Below are 19,111 nucleotides of genomic sequence, written 5' to 3' on the forward strand. Positions count from 1 at the left end.
TTAAGTGATTTTATCCACATAACTCTGAGATAACTATTATTGTCCCTATTATACCGACGAGGACAGGAGGCAGAAAGAGGTTAAACAATTTGACAAAGTTATAAAGCCTCTGTTTTTACATCGGCTGTGTTGCTACTAACTTTAAGTTAGAAGTCTATTTTCATATCATTTACTTCCATAATCCCACTTTAAAAATTGATCTGATAAAGAATCAGAGATACAGCCAAATATTTTGGGAGAAGAATGTTCATAGCCTCAAAATCTACCATAGCAAAAAATAGAACTATAAATCACCTATATGTCCTATAATACAGAATGATTAATCATGGTATGAACTATTATGCAGCACACTTTAGAAGAAAGTTAAATGAACTATCAACAATAGCCAAAGTATGGAAAGATCCCAAATGTCCATTGATGGATGAATGGATAAAGAGATGTGGTATATATATATATATATATATATATATATATATATATATATATGGTATATATATATATATATATATATACACATACAGAATGGAGTATTCTTCAGCAATCAAAAAGAATGAGATCTTGCCATTTGCAACTACATGGATGGAACTGGAGGGTATTATGCTAAGTGAAATTAGTCAGTCAGAGAAAGACAAAAATCCTAGGACTTCACTCATATGAGGACTTTAAGAGACAAAACAGATGAACATAAGGTAAGGGAAACAAAAATAATATAAAAACAGGGAGGAGGACAAAACAGAAGAGACTCATAAATATGGAGAACAAACTGAGGGTTACTGGAGAGGGTGTGGGAGGGGGGATGGGCTAAATGGGTAAGGGGCATTAAGGAATCTACTCCTGAAATCATTGTTTCACTATATGCTAACTAATTTGGATGTAAATTTTTAAAAATAAAAAATAAAAGTAAAAAAAAAAGAAGAAAGTTAAATGATGTAAGAAATGCTCACTAAAAAGGACAAAGAGAAATGTAAGATACAAACTGCACTGGCATAATCCTAGTAGTGTGTTTGTGTGTGTGTGGAAAGGAAATCCACTAGTCATACTGGGATTCAATTCCAATCTTTTTTCTTTTTTTAAAGTTTATTTCTTTTGAGAGAAACAGAGACTGCAGGAGTGGGGGAGGGGCAGAGAGAGGGAGAGAGAGAGAATCCCACACAGGCTCCATACTGCCAGTGCAGAGCCTGATGCAGGGCTCAAACTCATGAAACCATGAGATCATGACCGGAGCAGAAACCAAGAGTCAGACACTTAACTGACCGAACCACCCAGGCGTACCTCCAATTCCAATCTTAGTTCTTTCCTTTAATTCGCTTTGCGACCCTGGGTAATAATTTAACCTCTCTGTATTCCAGTTTCCTCATCAGAAAATGGGGGTAAGGGGTGCCTGGGTGGCTCAGTTGGTTAAGGTCCGACTTCGGCTCAAGTCATGATCTCACTCACTGTTTGTGAGTTCAAGCCCCGCGTCAGGCTCTGTGCTGACAGCTCAGAGCCTGGATGGAGCCTGCTTTGGATTCTGTGTCTCCTCTCTCTCTGTCTTTCCCCAGCTCACACTGTGACTCTCTCAAAAGTAAACATAAAGAAAAAGGAAACGGGGGTAATATAGTTGTTGTAGTGGCTACAAAATTAATACAGGTAAAACGCTTACAATACAGGCTGGTAAATACTCAGTGTCCGTATTTAAAAAATTGGAAACCCTATTTAAAAACTAGAGCTACACATTCAATGGTACACATTCAGCTAGCAGTTTGATAAGACTTTGTAGTCTGGGGTCTAATAGGTTACACCATCTAGTTATTTTTAAAAAATAATTGGAAGTGAGATAAAGGGCACTTTCCATTCCAAGTAAAAACTATTTGCTTTCAGAATCTGCTTTCTCAAATTTTAAGATATACTAAACACCCAATCAACCAATGAAGTGTTTTAAAGTTTCCTTTTTAACCAGATACTGTCCTAAGACTAGAGCCCTGATGTTTTATTTGGGTCGAATATTCTTGAATTGTGACAGTTTTAAACTATTTAGAAATGTGCTTTCATGTCAGGATCAATCGAGGGATGGAAATTACAAACTGGTTTTTGAAGGGCCCAAAGCCATACATAGCCTATTTCTCATCAAGGTTTTGGAATTACCTTAATTATACTAGTTTTTAAATATTAAGAAAAAAATAGAAGGAAATAAGCAATTTCAAAAGTTTGTTTTTTCTTTTTTTTTCATTAAGCAGATTCTTGTGGTGCTCTTCAGAGCTGGTCTCAGGGATGAGGTGACGGAAGCAGATGGGCTATACTGAGAGCGAAGGAACAAGGGCCTGGGGCCAGGGGCATGTCACTTTCACTGCTTGGCCCAGAATCTGCGAAGTGGAACGGAAAATGCTTAAGCACTCTCTTTAGAACAATTTTTTTTAATGTTTATTTTTGAGAGAGAGAGAGAGACAGACAGAGACAGAGAGACAGTAAGCAAGTAGGGGAAGGGCAGAGAGAGAGGGAAACATAGAATCCAAAGCAGGCTCCAGGCTCTGAGCTGTCAGCACAGTCTGACGTGGGGCTTGAACCCACGAACCGTGAGATCATGACCTGAGCTGAAGTCGGACTTGAGCCACTCAGGCGCCCCTTAAGCACTCTGTTAAGGAAAGGACAGAAAATCCTTGATGAAGAAAAATGAGGTATTCTGCCTCTCACAACATTAGGAACTTGATTTCCCCACAAGTTTTCACGGTGGCTCCCCTCCTCTCTCTCTTTCAGGTCTCCTATGTCAAAGCGATTGACATCTGGATGGCGGTGTGCCTTCTGTTTGTGTTTGCTGCCTTATTGGAATATGCAGCAGTGAACTTTGTCTCCAGGCAACACAAGGAGTTCCTGCGGCTCCGGAGAAGACAGAAGAGGCAGAATAAGGTACAGTTGACCCTTGGCGCAGACAAAGTCAGGTAGAGCTTGAGGTAGTTAGCCAGGCAGTGTCATTCAGAAAATAGAATACATAATGAGCAAGAAGCTAAGGTTAATTTTTGTCCTGATTTGCCCTACTCTACTGAATTATTGCTCCGGTGAGTCCTTTAAAATGAGGGCAGGGTTGTCACATTTAGCAAATAAAAACACAGGACATGCAGTTAAACCTGAATTTTAGATAAACAAATAGCATTTGGTATATATATGCCCCAAATACTACATCAGAGATACTTGTATTAATAAACTGTTTATCTGCATTTAAGATTTCACTGGGGGCCCTGTGTTTGATCTGGCAACTCTAATTGGAGATGCTCAATTTGACAAAATTGCTTTAAAATCCTGTTGTTTTAAATATTAATAATTTGTGTGTATGTGACTTTGGGGACATAGCTGCCTTGACTTTTTCTTCAATTGCTCTGGTTTCATGTAAATAAGGCCCCGACCCATGTTGGGCACATCTTGATAAATCCAATCAAACTGACCTTGTTGTCTCGACTTAAACTTTAACGCATGAACCCAAATTTTACACTTTATCCAGAGGTTTGCGGTTTCAAATATATGGCTCAAAATCATTAGCTCTAGTGGTTCCCAAACTTGCTGGTACAGTAGAGGTGTAGTAGAGGGACATGAGAATAGCCTGGAGGGGAGGGGGTCTTTCAAAAATCCCAAACCGTGGTCACACCCCATACCAATTAAATCCCAGTCTTGGGATGGGGCACAGGAGTCAGGATTTCTGAAACTCCCCCCAGGTCATTTCAGTGTGTGGAAATGTTGGAGAAGCGTCACTCTGGTTTATAATCTAATTTCATACAGGACACCAGAAGGCTCGTGCTTATTTTGTGTGTCACATTCTGGGAGAGAAACATGCCCCTTGCTATGGAGAATGCTAGTGCCCATATAATCTTCGCTAGAGAACTGAATTTTAACTGGAGTTAAAATTTTACATACAGGAAATGAGAGAGAGTTTTCAAAACCTGTTCCCCTCAAATTTGAGAAATTAAACCTGCTATTAAACCAAAAACGTTTCAGTGTCAATCTTAAGGCTTCCAAATACCCAGATTCAAAGCTAAACATTTGTTGTAACTTAGATGTTGGTCACGTTGAGGAGTTTGTATGTGTACGAGCTCAGAGAATCCTGACCTCATCTACCAAAACCTTTCCTCCACATACTCTGGACTGGTATCTGGCTGGTTGCCCCGTTTCTCTTCTTTACCTCTTAGGAATAGTTTGTCCTACCACAGCCCAGGGAAACACACACACATATGCTCTTGCTCTACGTTGTTGAACACCAAGCCTTTCTCAATTTTCTCCTCTTCACCTCCGCGTGGATGATAACCATTTCTTCAACTTCACCTACAGGAGTCTAGCACAAAGTGGCACTTGCGCCACCCAGGAAATTACTGGAATGTGAGGATTCAGCCCATAAACTGTATTCCCAGAATTCCCTGGCTTAGCATAGTAGATGGCCGCTGACCGCATAGTCTCCTAGAGCAGAGATGGAAAATGGGTTTCATCATGCTTCCCAATTCTGAATAATTGGTAGGACCGCCTTGGAACGCCATGTGGAAGATTCTTAGGCTGTATCTGTAGCTTCCCTCATCATCAGAATCACGTGGAACACTTGTTAAAAGTACAAGTTCTTGCACAGATTCCCAAACCTATGAATCACAGTCTGCAAGGGGAGGTCACTACAAATTAGTACTTTTCACAAGAGGCCCAAGTGAGTCGTATTACGAGAAGTCTGCAGAAACCTGGGCAGTACAAGAGCAGGTAGGAGAAAATAAGAACGATGAAGTAGTAGAAAACGTAGTTGGAGGACTGGGTGATTTCAGATTCATATAGGACTTTGCAGGCCAGTCATAAAGGAATGGATTTTATTCGAACTGACTGCAATGCGGGAATTAGTTTCAACATAGCAAATGTCCGCCTATCAAGTGGATAGTCCATGGGGTCAAGAGTAGCAGCTGCAGATCAGTTAGGAGGCTATTAGGGAAATCTTCCAATCCATGAGCATAGAAGGCCTTCCCATTTCTTTGCGTCATCTTTAATTTCTTTCATCAGTGTTTCACAGTTTTCAGAGTACAGACCTTCCACCTCTTTGGTGAGGTATATTACTCGGTTTCTTATTATTTTGGGTGTAGCTGTAAATGGGATCATTGGCTTTATTTCTCTTCCTGCCGCTCCATTATTGGTGTATAGGAATGCAACAGATTTCGGTACATGGATTATGTATCCTGTGACTTTACTGAATTCATTTAACACTTCTAACAATTTTTTTGATGGAGTCTTTTGGGGTTTCTATATATAGTATCCTGTCATCTGCAAATAGTGTAAGTTTTACTTCTTCCTTACCCATTGGGATGCCTTTTATTTCTTTTTATTGTCTGAGTGTTGTGGCTAGGACTTCCAGTAGTGTGCTAAATAAAAGTGGTAAGAGTGGACATCCTTGTCTTGCTCCTGAACTTAGGGGGAAAGCTCTCAGTTCTTCCTCATTGAGGATGATGTTTGCTGGGGGTTTTCAGAGATGGCATTTATTATGTTGTAGCATGTTCCCTCTAAAACTACTTTGTTGAGGGTTTTTTTTTATCATGAAATGCAAGTTGTACTTTGTCAAATGCTTTTTCTGCGTCTATTGAAATGATCATATGGGTCTTATCTTTTCTCTTATTGATGTATCATGCTGATTTACTTACAAATATTGAACCACACTTGCATCCCCAAATTGTGGTGAATGATTTTTTTTTAATGGATTCCGTTTGCTAGTATTTTGTTGAGAAGTTTTACATCCATGTTCATCAGGGATATTGGCCTGTAGTTCTCTTTTTTAGTGGTGTCTATCTGCTTTTGGTAACAAGGTAATGCTGGCCTCATAGAGTGAATTTGGAAGTTTTGCTTTCTTTTCTAGTTTTTGGAATATTTGAGAAGAATAGGTATTCAACAATGTAAGAAACAATAGGTGTTTCAAGGCTGTTGAGAAAAAGGAACACTTGTGCGCTGTTGGTGGGACTGCAAACTGGTGCAGCCACTGTGGAAAACAGTATGGAGTTTCCTCAAAAAGTCAAAAATAGGGGCACCTGAGTGGCTCAGTCAGTTGAGCATCTGACTTCAGCTCAGGTCATGATCTCGCGGTTCCTGGGTTCGAGCCCCGCGTCTGGCTCTGGGCTGACAGCTCACAGCCTGGAGCCTGTTTCAGATCCTGTGTCTCCCTCTATCTCTCTGCCCCTCCCCTGCTCTGGCAGTTTCTCTCTCTCTCTCTCTCTCTCTCTCTCTCTCTCTCTCTCTGAAAAATAAACAAAAATTAAAAAAGAGAAAGGAAGACAGCAAGATAGTATGGGCATTGCAAAAAGGAGCAAGAAGGACATCTGAAATGGTGGGCATTAAGGGAAGACTCCTTAGAGATGCCAGCTGGCATTGGTTTCCACTGCTTTGTCTTAAAAAAATTGAGAAATCCAAGTTTATGTGTTTTGCCTGGAGATGTTGACTTTGACTATGCATCTCAAAATGGCCATTCAAAATATGAAGCTTAATAAACAAACTTAAGATTTTAGAGGGAGGTGGGGAACAAAACAGATCATGTTTGGACCTTTGCAGTCAAGGCTCTGATTTTCATTGACAATTAAATTTGGGGCGGGGGAGGGGGAAAGAGGAGACATTTCCAATTATGTATCCCTTAGGAAATGGCATCTTTTTCTCTAAGGCAGCACTTTAAGTCTTTTAAATCTAAACCATGGTAAGAAAAAAGTGGTAATAAGAGCTACCACTGATTGAGGGCTTACTATATACCAGGCACTGTTTTAGGCACTTTTCCATATAGTAATTGATTTAATCCCCACAACAGCTAGGGACCTGGTGTGCTCATACAGCCCAGCTTACGGTGCAAAGTCCTGGTTTTGCCTGGTTTCCTGATAGTAACTTAGCATTTGTTATGGATTATTCATTTTAAACAATTTATTAATAGTTGCATTAAAATAAATTGAAATGGGTTTGGTTGACTTCCACTTTATACAGCCGGTTTCTGTCATGGTGTAATCTTCTGGGGGGGGGGGCAGGGGAGGGCGATATACGTGTTCAGTGGACAAGTTCTCACTTTAACATGTAGTAAAATCTTAAAAATAGCCATCACTATTCCTGGCTTCTGTTTTTGACCCTTACCAGAAGCAATGTCATATCACTTTCTTTCCAGGATAGCTCAAAGGGAGCTTGCTGTTATCAAAATGAAGTGCCTGGGACACAAGAGACTGGATATAAAGGGTTCTTTCTTTTGGCCTCTGTCAGTACTGGGACACTGCCATCCTGCTGGCCACTTGGTCCGTAACATGGCACAAAAAATCCGTGACACTAGTAGGCCACCACTTGGTGGGAACACACGGTTTGATGGACAAAAAACAAAAAAGACACGGAGCAGTCTTGCTGTTGGGCTTCTGAATATTCACAATTGAACGCTTTGGTCATTTTTTGCAGGATAACTTTATTGTTTGATAATGCATTTTTGTTTTGTAATACTTCACGTTACAGGCTGAATTGTTTGTTAGTGCTATCTTCCACTATCCAAATTGTCCTTGTTTGGATAAATTACATGGTCATGCTGTCAAAGATGAAGGCAGTATTCTTATCTTCATCTTACAGATGAGAAAACTAAAGCAAAGGGAGTTTCGGGAAAATGCCCAAAGCTACACACACAGGCAGTCCGGCTCCAGAGTCCCTGACCTCAACCGCTGTTGCCGAATTCACATTTTATATCTTACATTATGATCCAGCATCTTTGAGACACACACATACTTGAAACAAACAACTCTAATGCACTCTAATAGTCTATTCTGCTTTAAAAAATTTTTTTTAATGTTTATTTTTGAGAGAGACAGAACGTGAGTAGGAGGGGCAGAGAGAGAAGGAGACACGGAACCTGAAGCAGGCTCCGAGCTGTCAGCACAGAGCCTGACGCAGGGCTCAAACTCACAGACCGTGAGATCATGACCAGAGCCAAAGTTGGATGCTTAACTGGCTGAGCCACCCAGGCGCCCCTGTCCTGTTTTTGAAATGCAGACGTGGTTAGGGTAAGGCGAGTGGGGTGAGCACACCAGTACAGGGTCAGATCCTGTTATTTAAAATGTTGATATATTGTTCACCTTGGATTTTTTGCATTAACAATGAATTTTTTTTTAATACTGCATGAAAATATTGATTGGGAGAACTGAGGTTCTGGCACACCTTACATTTTGCACCTGAGGCCTTACCTTGCCCTAGTTCTGGACCAGGTAGTCCTGAACTACTCAATTTTCACAGACCCTAATAGGTTGTGGCCTGAGTTAAAACAAAAACACCATTTTTAAATGTTCAATATTCCCAATGAAAAAAGTCAGCTCTTTAATTTCCCAGTGGGTACCCTACCTCTCCAACATAATACAGGTTATTTAGAGCATATAAGAAAAACAAGAGTGAATCACTTTCCAAAGTGACATTAGCATTAAGATTTATTCCAGGAACGTATGTATTGAGAGAACCGTGAGATGACATTTACTTGCATGGGAAGAATACCTGGTGTTTACTAAATGATCCAGTTTTAAAATGGGGTCACTTTCAAGGAGGAGCCAGGTACTTTGTGACTAGGTGTGTTTGCTTAGATTATCTTTTCTCCATCTCGAAAAGCAGTCAATTTTATCAAAGCAGAGTTTCCTGGAAACAATCGAGCCCAGATCGTCAAGGGACACAACTTGCAAATCCCTATGCTGGGGCCAACCCGGGTCTATTAGAAGCTGACGCCCCAGGTCTACCGGCTAAAATCCTATCGTTATGTTACCTCCTGAGCTCCAGTAAGTTTTCATGACATGTGATGTTTCTAACAACTTCCCCACAAGAACTTTAAAGCCTCACCTGACTTTCTCCCTTCCACCCCTCTTTCTTTTTCATATCTGGCCACACCACACCTGACTTTTGGCATCAGGCCTGATTTCAGTTATTTCCAGTTGCCCACAGAGCCCTGATTTATTTTATTATACTTTCAGAGACCAAACAGAAATGGTGGCTGCTTGAGAACATCGGTATGCTTGAGAACATGGCCACCTAATAAGTGGCCTTTGTTTTCAAAGTTTTTATTTTAATTCCAGTTAGCTAACATAGAATTATATCAGTTTCAGGTGTACAATATAGTGATTCAACACTTCTATACTACACCCGGTGCTCATCATGATAAGCTGCCTTTTAAAAGGAATGTTAACACACTATTTAGACTTCAACCTCCCTGGAAGAAAATACGGGGCTTCAACCTGATTAGACAACAGGGTGAAATGTGAGGGCCTGATCAAAAGGTCTCAGATGACAGTAAGTTGGCAAAGTAAAAATTCAGTACTCATTTTGTTGTGATTCTCTCCCTCCTCCTTATCTATACTTTAACTCTTAGCTACACTGCTAATTCCTCAAAAGATCATGTCCTGATCCTATAGGGCTGATATCATCCCACTATTCCAAGTACATATAGTACCCAATTTGTTCCTTTTCATAACAGGTGTCACTTTCTACCCACTGTTGTCCATGTTTTATAGAAGATTGGAAAGATATTGGGAGATATTACTTATGACACCTTACCTAGAAATACCTGAATCTTGCTCTCAACCAATCATCTTCTCCTTGACTTACTGAGTGGAAATAAACCTACAAGGGCAATAAACTATTTTTTATCCGGGCTTTGGCCTCAAATCTGAATGCAATGCCCCCAGGAGGGAAACAACGTAGCTGAAGCCCTTGTCCCTTCACTCAGTCGGTCCAGAAACCCTACATTATTTCCTCCCCACTGTTCCAAAGGCCTGAGATTTTCCCATTCCAATGGGACACGAGGCCCCCACTGGTGAAGGCCAGAAGACAAGGACCCAGAGCAAATGGTCACCTTGGAGTGGCTTATCTAAAACCCATGGGGTCTTCAAATGGCCACGGTGACACTCTTCCTCATTAGGGGTAAAAATCTCCTTCCTCTCTTCCTTGAGACATCCCTTCAAACACTTAAGGATGGTGAGTTGGCAGCTCTTCTCAAATCTTCTGAGCTAAACAGACCTAGTCCTTCCTGTAATGTGGCTTAAAGCCCCTCAGCACACTGATCACCCTTTTCTGGTTTGCTAGTGAGCACCTTGAAGTAGGAGTCACAGAATCTGAAAGAGAGCCCGGGGCAGGACCAGCAGGTAACACAAAGGAGCAGTACTGTCCCCTCTTTAGCTGCAGTTTTCAATAGAGTATTAAATTACAATAGTGCTTTTAAGTAGTCTATTCTATTATTGGCTCAGTTTGACCTAATGCTAATGCTTCTTAATTTCCCAAGTCTTTTTTTCCCCTATTGTTAATATGAATAGCTATCAAGTTATCTCCCCTTAAGTGCTTGCCTTTTTCTTTTTTTAAAAATTTTTTTAAGGGGCGCCTGCGTGGCGCTGTTAAGCGTCCGACTTCAGCCAGGTCACGATCTCGCGGTCCGTGAGTTCGAGCCCCGCTCAGGCTCTGGGCTGATGGCTCAGAGCCTGGAGCCTGTTTCCGATTCTGTGTCTCCCTCTCTCTCTGCCCCTCCCCCGTTCATGCTCTGTCTCTCTCTGTCCCAAAAATAAATAAACGTTGAAAAAAAAAAATTAAAAAAAAAATTTTTTTTTAAGTGTATTTACTTTTGAGAAAGAGAGAGACAGAGTGCAAGCAGGGGAGGAGCAGAGAGAGAAGGAGACACAGAATCCAAGCAGGCGCCAGGCTCTGAGCTGTCAGCACACAGCCTGATAACGGGGCTCGAACCCACCAACTGCAAGATCATGACCTGAGCCGAAGTCGGACACTTAACTGACTGAGCCACCCAAGCGCCCTTGACTTTTTTTTCTAATGTAAACAAACAACTTCAGATTTATTGTTATAAATTTCACTTCACTGAATTTGGCCCATTTTCTAGATGATATTAATCTTTTTGATAATGATTTAATCATCTGGAAAATTAGCTACCACTTTTAGCTTTGTAACATTGACAAGTAGTGTCAACACTCTTCAGCCAAAGGCCACAAGAAAGAAGGCTGTAGTTAAACAAGGTGGGTTTACTCTGCGGTGAGGGAACACACACACCAGGGGAAGCAGGGGGTGAGGGGTCCTCTGTAAATGGAGCGATTTGGGAGGAAAGTCTAAGGGAGTAGGGATTTGCTCTAGATTGGATACTGTCAGAAAACAGGGGAAATTCTATAATTCAGTGGGGATATCAATAACTTCTACCTGTAGAAGGGCAGACTCATGTGAGGATAAAACTGGTAAAGACACAGCAGTCACTCACTTCAACCAAGAGCGGGACGATTAGTATTTTGTGGGGAGCATAGGGGCTTTGTTTTTGTTTGTGCTTAGACCAAGTTAGGAAGTGGTCTTGTTTTGTCTGATTTTGTCATGGTCACAGAGTAGCCTCGTCCGAGGTGGGTATCCTAGGAGATAGATTCAAGTTTTGGAGTTGCAGATTTCACCTCCTAAGATGGCCTCAGCTGCCAACATTCAAATGGAGGCACTGTAATTTACCAGTCCTGTGACCTTGGCAGGTTACTTAAATACAAAAACTTCTCTGTGGCTCAGTTTTCTCATCTGTAAAATAGAGTTAATAGTGTTCACCTCATAGGACTGTGGTGAGAATAAAGGGGGTTCCCGCGAGTAAAGCTCATAAAATAAAAACACTGGCACGTGGTAAATTCTATGTTTAGTGATCATTTTGATAGCCACTTTCTCCACCACGACGTACCAGACTCTGGGTCATAAAGTTTTTGTTCAATTTACTGGGGAACATGTTCTACAGATCAAAATCCAGCATCTTCAAGTAGCCACAATAGGCTGCCTACATTTTCCGTCCCCCATTTTCATCCCTCTTGTCTTTCTTCCACAACGGAGAGTTTGATTGCACAGCAGATGTGATCTCCGTACAGCTATTTTTATAATCAGAGTATTGAAATAATGAGTGCTTCTTCTAACAAGAGAAGTGGAAAGAATTAGGAGCAAGCTGAATTCTTCCATTTTATCTCAAACTGATACAGGTTGTAGCTAAACTCCCTCCTAAGTGCAAGGGCACTTTTTCCAAAAGTAGAGAACCCATTAAGAACCTTCTAACCAGGGTACCTGGGTGGTTAAGTTGATTAAGCACCCAACTCTTGATTTCGGCTCAGGTCATGATCTCAGGTAATGATCTCCTGGTAAGTTTCTTCTGAGCAACCCCCCCCCCCACCTCAAAATAAACTTAAAAAAAAAAAAAAGCCTTCTAACCCAGTAAGAATGTAAATGGGAGTTTGAAAGGCCACTATTGAAATGCAGATGTTTATACCACTAAACCTAATCAAATACACAAATCTAAGCAAATGAGTCCGCTGACCTATAAGTAGAATAGGATCCACCTTTGAGAATCTTGCTCAAGGTCTGTCATCTTTTTCTCTTCCCCTCCAAAGGCTGAGTAGTGGTTCTCAGCCTGAGCAATTTTGCCCCCCAAGGGGCAGTAGAGGCCAGGATGCTGTTAAACATCCTTACAGTGTACAAGATAGCCCCCCCCCCACCACCAGAAAATGAAAAATTATCTAGCCCCGAATGTTGATAGTGCCATGGTAGAAGAAACCCTGGTTTACAACATTGCTAAGACTGTTTCGTATCGAGAAGTATATCCTAATTTTTTGTTTCTTATTTGCAAGGGAGACACGGTTTACATACAACTGCCCACTCAGTCAGGGGAGTACTTTCGGTTCTGCTAACCTCAGAGTCCATTCCTCCATGGTTCGTATGTAGGCAGGGCTCACTGGGCGATGGCCAATGCTTTCCCTTACATTAGAAAAAGGCAAATTCTATCCAGCAGTCTACCATTGACATTTTGATTTATTCAAATACCCCACGAGTATGAAAGAAAACACCATCTGATTGGCTACATTAAAACATAAATCACAAGGATCCACACAGCCTATGATGCTACGCACGGCTTCATACAGGAAGTGAGACAGGGCCCTTATCTGGGAAATATTAGGTTCACACCCTGAATATCCAAATTCTGGGCGATGAAGATGCTTGCATGTGGGCAGGAAAAAATTAAGTTCTTTATCACACCTATTTAGAGAATGCTCAGTGGTGTGAACAGTCACAATGAAAGCTTATTTTTGAGATTACCGGACCAACAGGCACACACGATGATGTTGAGTGTTAGGGAGCGCAGTAGGTGTTAAAGAGACCGACAATTTCAACCATTCTAGAAAGAATCTACGAGGAACTCGTAAACTGGCTCAGTTACTAAAACTGTGAGTAGGCATATAAGAATCTTCACCACTTGGACCAGCGATAGGCACAGGGATTGAGACTAACCAGTAACCAACACACTCGCCCGCTTGCAGACGGGACCGAGTAGTTCGCAGCCTGCCGCCGGAGTATGGGCTACCTGCTGATCTGCTCTAGATCAGTCCCGCTCAAACTCTGGTTTGCGTGAGGATCCCCTGCCGGCCTAGGTAAAACAGAGGCTCCTGGAAGCCAGCCCCAAGCTGGACTCAGCCGGTCAGAGCTTGGGACATTTCTAACATGGCGTTCAGTAATGAAGATGCTGGGATCACTTCACACCCTTGTTACTAGTGTGTCCATAGTCATGTCAAAGACACTAACCCCAGTGATTCCCTGTTGAAAAACTAGCCATTAAAAGATTGACAGGAAATATTTCATGAAGACATTTTAGCCTGGAAATCCCTACAGGTCTCTCCCTTTTCCTTGTCCTTGAGAAGGAAACTCCAGGGTCTTAGCTTTTAGCTTTTTTCTTTTTCTTTCAAGAATACAGGGAAGCAGTACGTGTGCTGTTTTGTCCTTTAGCATTTGCCCCGATATTGTGCCACGTGTTTGTACAAGGTGTTTAAAGAGGATTTTGTAGATCATTAATTAAGGTAACAACTGCTTCCTTAGCAAGCAGGATGTTGAAGAGGTTGTAACTGCTTCCCCAGGGAGCTAGAACGCGCGTTCGTTCTTTGTCTTAAAGGTTGAGGAGTTTAGATGAAGCTTTAACAGGCCTGTGTGGATTCGGAGTTCGGACTTAATTGTGAAAGCCAGCAAGAATAAATAAATGTCACGGTAGTTTGCAATTCCCATACACCACCAGGCTAGAGAGCTGGTACTGGTCAGGGACACAGAGGCCTGAAATGTTTTTGAGGTGTTTTTCTTCCAAGCTTGTTCCATTTTGCTAGGTATTATGACAGACTTATTTTAAGGCTTGCAATATGGAATTCTCCTTTGCAAGATGCAAAAAGTGATGTGCAGAAGAAGCCTTACAAATGAAATGTCTATCTTTTTAGTATCTCCAATTCTTTTTTTCCATCTCAGACTATTTACCGTTATCTCCATTTTCTTTACGTTCCTTCCTACTATGTCCTGTTTCTCTGTCTTGGATTTTCTTCATCATTTTCTTTCCCTCACTCTCAACGTCATCTCTTCAGACTATCTCATTTTATTCATTCATTCACTCATTCGGTGTAAACATGTCACACGCCTACTACAAGCCATCCACAGAGTCCAGCAGATTCTGCCCTGGGGATGCTCACAGCCCAGGGAGAGCTAGACTGATAAGCAGACACACCTTCCGTGTACATATGACAGGTATTGTGACAGAGGCCAGAGGACTGCTATGGGAACACACTGGGGGTGGCTCTGTGGTAAACACTGTCAATGCTCCACCCATTTTTCCCATGGCACTCCTGCTTTCTATATACAATGATGGCTTCCTACTATAAGCTTCACTCTGTCATGGCGTGGAGAAGACGGGTCTTTGGCCCCAGAAGCATGCTCAACTTCTGCAGGGCATGCTGGAAATACTGAGACCTTACTCCAGGAACAACTCTCTGCCAACAATAGTTGGGGGCTGGAGATAAATATCCCACCTTCCTTGTCCCTCTGAGGTATGTTCTATACTGGCTCCCAGTGGGATTAAGCCCATCACCCACACTCTAACCTGATTACCAATGCCCCTTAAATTGATATGGTTTCTTTCCCTGCCTCACTTTCCCACTCCCTACTGGTGCCTCTTGAGATCACCTCCCAAATAAACTACATGCACTCAAATCCTTGTCTCAGGGCCTTCTAGAAAAAGCCAGCTAAGACAAGCACCAAACCAACGCCTGTGCTCCCTCAGAGATAAGTAACAAGACAAGAGCCTGGACAGCTGAGCAGGTCCTAGGCAAGGAAAGACTCTGCACCATGCTAAGAAGGCTGGGCTTCCTCCTCAAGGCAATGGGGAGACAAAAATACGGCTCCTGTGAAGGTCCAAGAGGGGGTAGCAATGGCTATATAACATAAAAAGGAGATGAGTAAGAATGAAAGGACACTTTATATATAAATGAAAACGTGACCAATACAGGAGTTACCACTTTTTTTTTTTGCAATAAAAGTTACCTCAGGTCTGTAAACATCAATTATACTTTATATTTCTAGAATCATCAAACTTAGCTGCAGCTCCAGTTTTGCAGATAGACCCTTTTCAGAGATTTGCTACACAAAATTTTAAAAGGGAATTCAATGTTAAAATGAGAAGAAAAACTTGTATCGACTCGTCTCCTTTTTTTTGTTTTGTTTTGTTTTTTGAGAGAGAGAGGAGGAGGGAGGGAGCACGCATATGTGAAGAGGAGGGGCAGAGGGAAAGAGACAATCCCAAGCAGGCTCCATGCCCAGAGAGGAGCCCAAATGGGGGCTCAGTCTCACAACTGTGAGATCATGACGTGAGCTGAAATCAAGAGTCAGATGCTTAGCCAACCAAGCCACCCAGGTGCCCCAACTAGTCTCCCTTTTGCCTTGTCTGTGTTTTGTTGGCTAGGATGGACAGACTCGCAGACAAATGGTTTCAATACAGAATGCTATGTGCTACAGGCAAGGTTCAAGTGCAAGATTCGGTGAGGACCATGGATACAGCAGGTCCTCCACTTCGTAGTACCTGGGAAGTGACCGCTCGTTTGGGTCCTGACGTAGGAGTAGGAGTTGGACAGGCGAAAAGGGGCTAAAGAGGTTGTTCTGGCTGAGGGAACAGTTATGCGAAGGTCATCATAAAGAGATGGACCCAGCAGAATGCTGGGGACATGGGGCCTGTGAGAGAGGAAGACTTCAGCTGCTCCGGACGTGGGAACCACCAAAAGGTTTTACAGATGCAGTAATCAGATTGGGCTGTAGAAATCACACTCCCCATAAAAGCATCAGATCGGAACGAGGCACAAGATCAGGAAAATATTTACTTTGGCATTTCTATTTAAACATGCTTTTAACTGTATAATTAGTCCACACCTACCTGAAAGCCCCTCCCTAGATGAATAGATTATGAATACACAGTAGTTAATCCTTTTGTAATTTTGCTGGAATTACTTTTCCAAATCTAGGATACATACTATAACCTTAGCAAAGCTCTCCTTCAACAAGTATAAATACGGAAAGGTCTTTGTGGTTTGAATTATTTGCATTAAGAAATGCTTCTCGTTGTTGCTGTCTTATCACCACAAACTTAGTGGCTTAAACCAAGACAAACTTAGGATCTACAATTCCAGAGGTCACAAGTCCAGTATGGGCCTCACTGGGCAAAAGCAGAAGGCATTGGCAAGGCTGCATTGCTTCTGGAGGCTTGTGGGGGGTTTTGCGATCTGGAAGGCGATCAAGGAAAAAGACATGGCCGCGCGAGGAAGTACCACACGACAAGGTGTATGGGCTGAGCTCGGCGGGGTGGCATCGGGGCGGGGGAAAGTCACTTACCGCATGAGATGGTCCGGTGGCTTATAGCAAGGAGCTGTCACCCAGAAGGGAAGAGGGCAAAGGGACTCCCAAGGGAGAGATGGCTTATCAGTATAGGTGATGTCATTCAGCAGCGCTCAGAAGTGTCCTTGTCAGAGAGCTTCAAAAGGCAGCGGCAGCTGAGGGTCTTAAAATCACAAGGCTCTATGTTATCACTGGTCAGCAGATGCTGAACATGGTTTCATGAGTTATGCAAAGCAGGCAGGCTTTAGGTGGCTAAAAATCTGCTTGTTTGGGCCACTTTAAAGGGTTGCCTGGGTGGCTCAGTCAGTTAAGCGTCCAACTTCGGCTCAGGTCATGATCCCACATACGGCAGGTTTGAGCCCCGCGTCGGGCTCTGTACCAACAGCTCAGAGCCTGAAGTCTGCTTCAGATTCTGTGTGTCCCTCTCTCTCTGCCCCTCCCCAGCTCATGCTCTGTCTCTCTCTCTCAAAAATAAATATTAAAAAAATTTTTTAAGTTATTCAATGTGTAACATGTGAGATGTCAGCAGGCTTTTGAGCCAACAGATCCCAGCTCGCAGTGAAGAAATAAACAACCCAGGAGCCAATACATCGTGGCCCACTTTGTCTCAATTACATAACACAGTTCTAGGGAAGAATCAGATTCTTGCCTTTTCCAACTTCTAAAGGCCACCCACGTTCCTGGACTTACAACCCCCTTTCTTCAAAGCTAACAATGTTCTCTCTTTCTAACCTTCCCTCCACACTCCCATCTCCCTCTGACCACAGCTGAGAAAGGTCCGCCACTTTTAAGAGCCATGTGATTAGATTAAGTTCACCTGGATAACCTAGGGCTTTCCCTCCATGTCTAATTCCTTCACTTAATCACACCTGCAAACTCCCTCTGTCCTCTAAAGTAACATATTTCCAGTTCCAGGGATGGGGACACAGACATCTTTGGTAGCCATTATTCTGACCACCACACAGAGCAATGGTTTCCCAGGACTGTCTGAGCATGTCCGCAGGCCACTCTGGTATATTCCATCCATGCTCGAGGCAGTTTGGAAGTGCCAGGAGGCGAATGCCCCAGGAGTGGCGCTGAACCAGTGAGAGCTGGGGCTTGGTGGCTCAATACCGAGCCTCCTCACTCCTTGGTAGGTTCAAGTCTGAGTCACTCAGAGGTTTGAACTCATTTGCCAACAGTAATGCGCTGAAGATTCACTCAGCCTTCCTTGACTTTCCTCGTTTCTGTGTCCCGCTTCCCTCCTCCCTCACCTCACTTCGGGTACCGCCTCGCAAATAAACTCCTTGCCCACAAATCCTTGTGTCAGTGTTGTATTGGATATTGGAGACCACAAAAGCAAACTACAGTGCAGTGCCTTTTGGGCCAGGAGCCCGACGACAATTACAGTCCCCTTTAACTGCACCCTCTGCCTCCTCACCAAATGCCAAACAGACCCTAGAATACATTTTGTGCCCAAGGTGTAGAAACAGAGGGCTAGGGATCTAGAAGGAGCAACGAATGGCATCCCTGAAACCAGAAGAGTAGTTTCTCCAAATTACAGAATAACAGTTGCATTGCATCTGTCGTACTTGGCAGTTGGCATTGAGATAATATTTGGTGCTACTGGGTTTTCCAAGTAACCTGACAGGTGTCATAATACAATTCTCTCTCTTATGTCCCCGAAATGAAGCCTGTGCCTTCAGCTCTACTATTATCTCACAAAGGCTGTGATGGCAGGGATCCTCGTATCCAGCTCTTAGTTGCTGTGAAATCCTCCTTGGGGATGCAAGCCAAAGGTACCTCACCATCACTGGGCTCTTGTAAGGAGATCAAACAGAACAAGAGAGAAGCCTGGTGCTTCCCTAATCACAGTTTTGTCTTCCATCAATTATTATTCTTATTTGTAACAAGTTCATTTGGGGACAAAACACCGAAGCTGGAGTTCTTTCCCACCTGAGTGAAGAATGATCAGAAGCAGGTGTGGCCATTTAGAAAACAAATGCTCCGGCCTCTGTGCAGAAGCGGGCATACAGAAATCGGTCTCGTTTTCGCTGTCTGTGCCCTGCGCCACTGGACAAACCCTACACTTCGTTTATTCAACAGATATTTTTTAGACTGCTTGCTTTGTACAGAGTTCTGTTGTAGATCAGGGGAAGTGAGGAGATGAAAACTGCCTGAAACCTGTTTCCGTGCAGCTTTCCAGATCCATAGGAAGAAAAATGAAGTGCAAATTTGTTCTACTATGGGGCGGAGAATGCGAAGAACCATACTAGAGTTCTAGTCGGAGCGGTGGCAATCCCTAGGAAGGGAAACACTTCCAGGTGACGAGCAGGGGCTAATCTCCAGGAGGACCTGGCATCCAAGGCACTTCATTGCGTCTTGGAATGTTAACCGTCAATTATTCTAACCTCATCTGGTTATTGCCAGATAAATAAAACAGAATGAACTGATTAAACGGGCAATGAAAATTCTGCTC

The 19,111-nt window shown here is 42.8% G+C and overlaps 1 protein-coding gene across 2 annotated transcripts in view; it reads left to right on the forward strand.

Annotated features, from left to right (window-relative positions):
• The window catches only part of GLRA2 (glycine receptor alpha 2), a 174,943-nt gene that overhangs the window by 134,709 nt on the left and 21,123 nt on the right, over positions 1–19,111 (forward strand). For both annotated transcript variants that reach the window (XM_030306271.1, XM_030306273.1), the window contains exon 8: positions 2,734–2,883. In XM_030306271.1, the coding sequence (XP_030162131.1) occupies positions 2,734–2,883 (150 nt within the window). The remainder of the gene's footprint in view (positions 1–2,733; positions 2,884–19,111) is intronic.

Source organism: Lynx canadensis, chromosome X (genome assembly GCF_007474595.2).
Source record: "Lynx canadensis isolate LIC74 chromosome X, mLynCan4.pri.v2, whole genome shotgun sequence".
NCBI lineage: Eukaryota > Metazoa > Chordata > Mammalia > Carnivora > Felidae > Lynx > Lynx canadensis.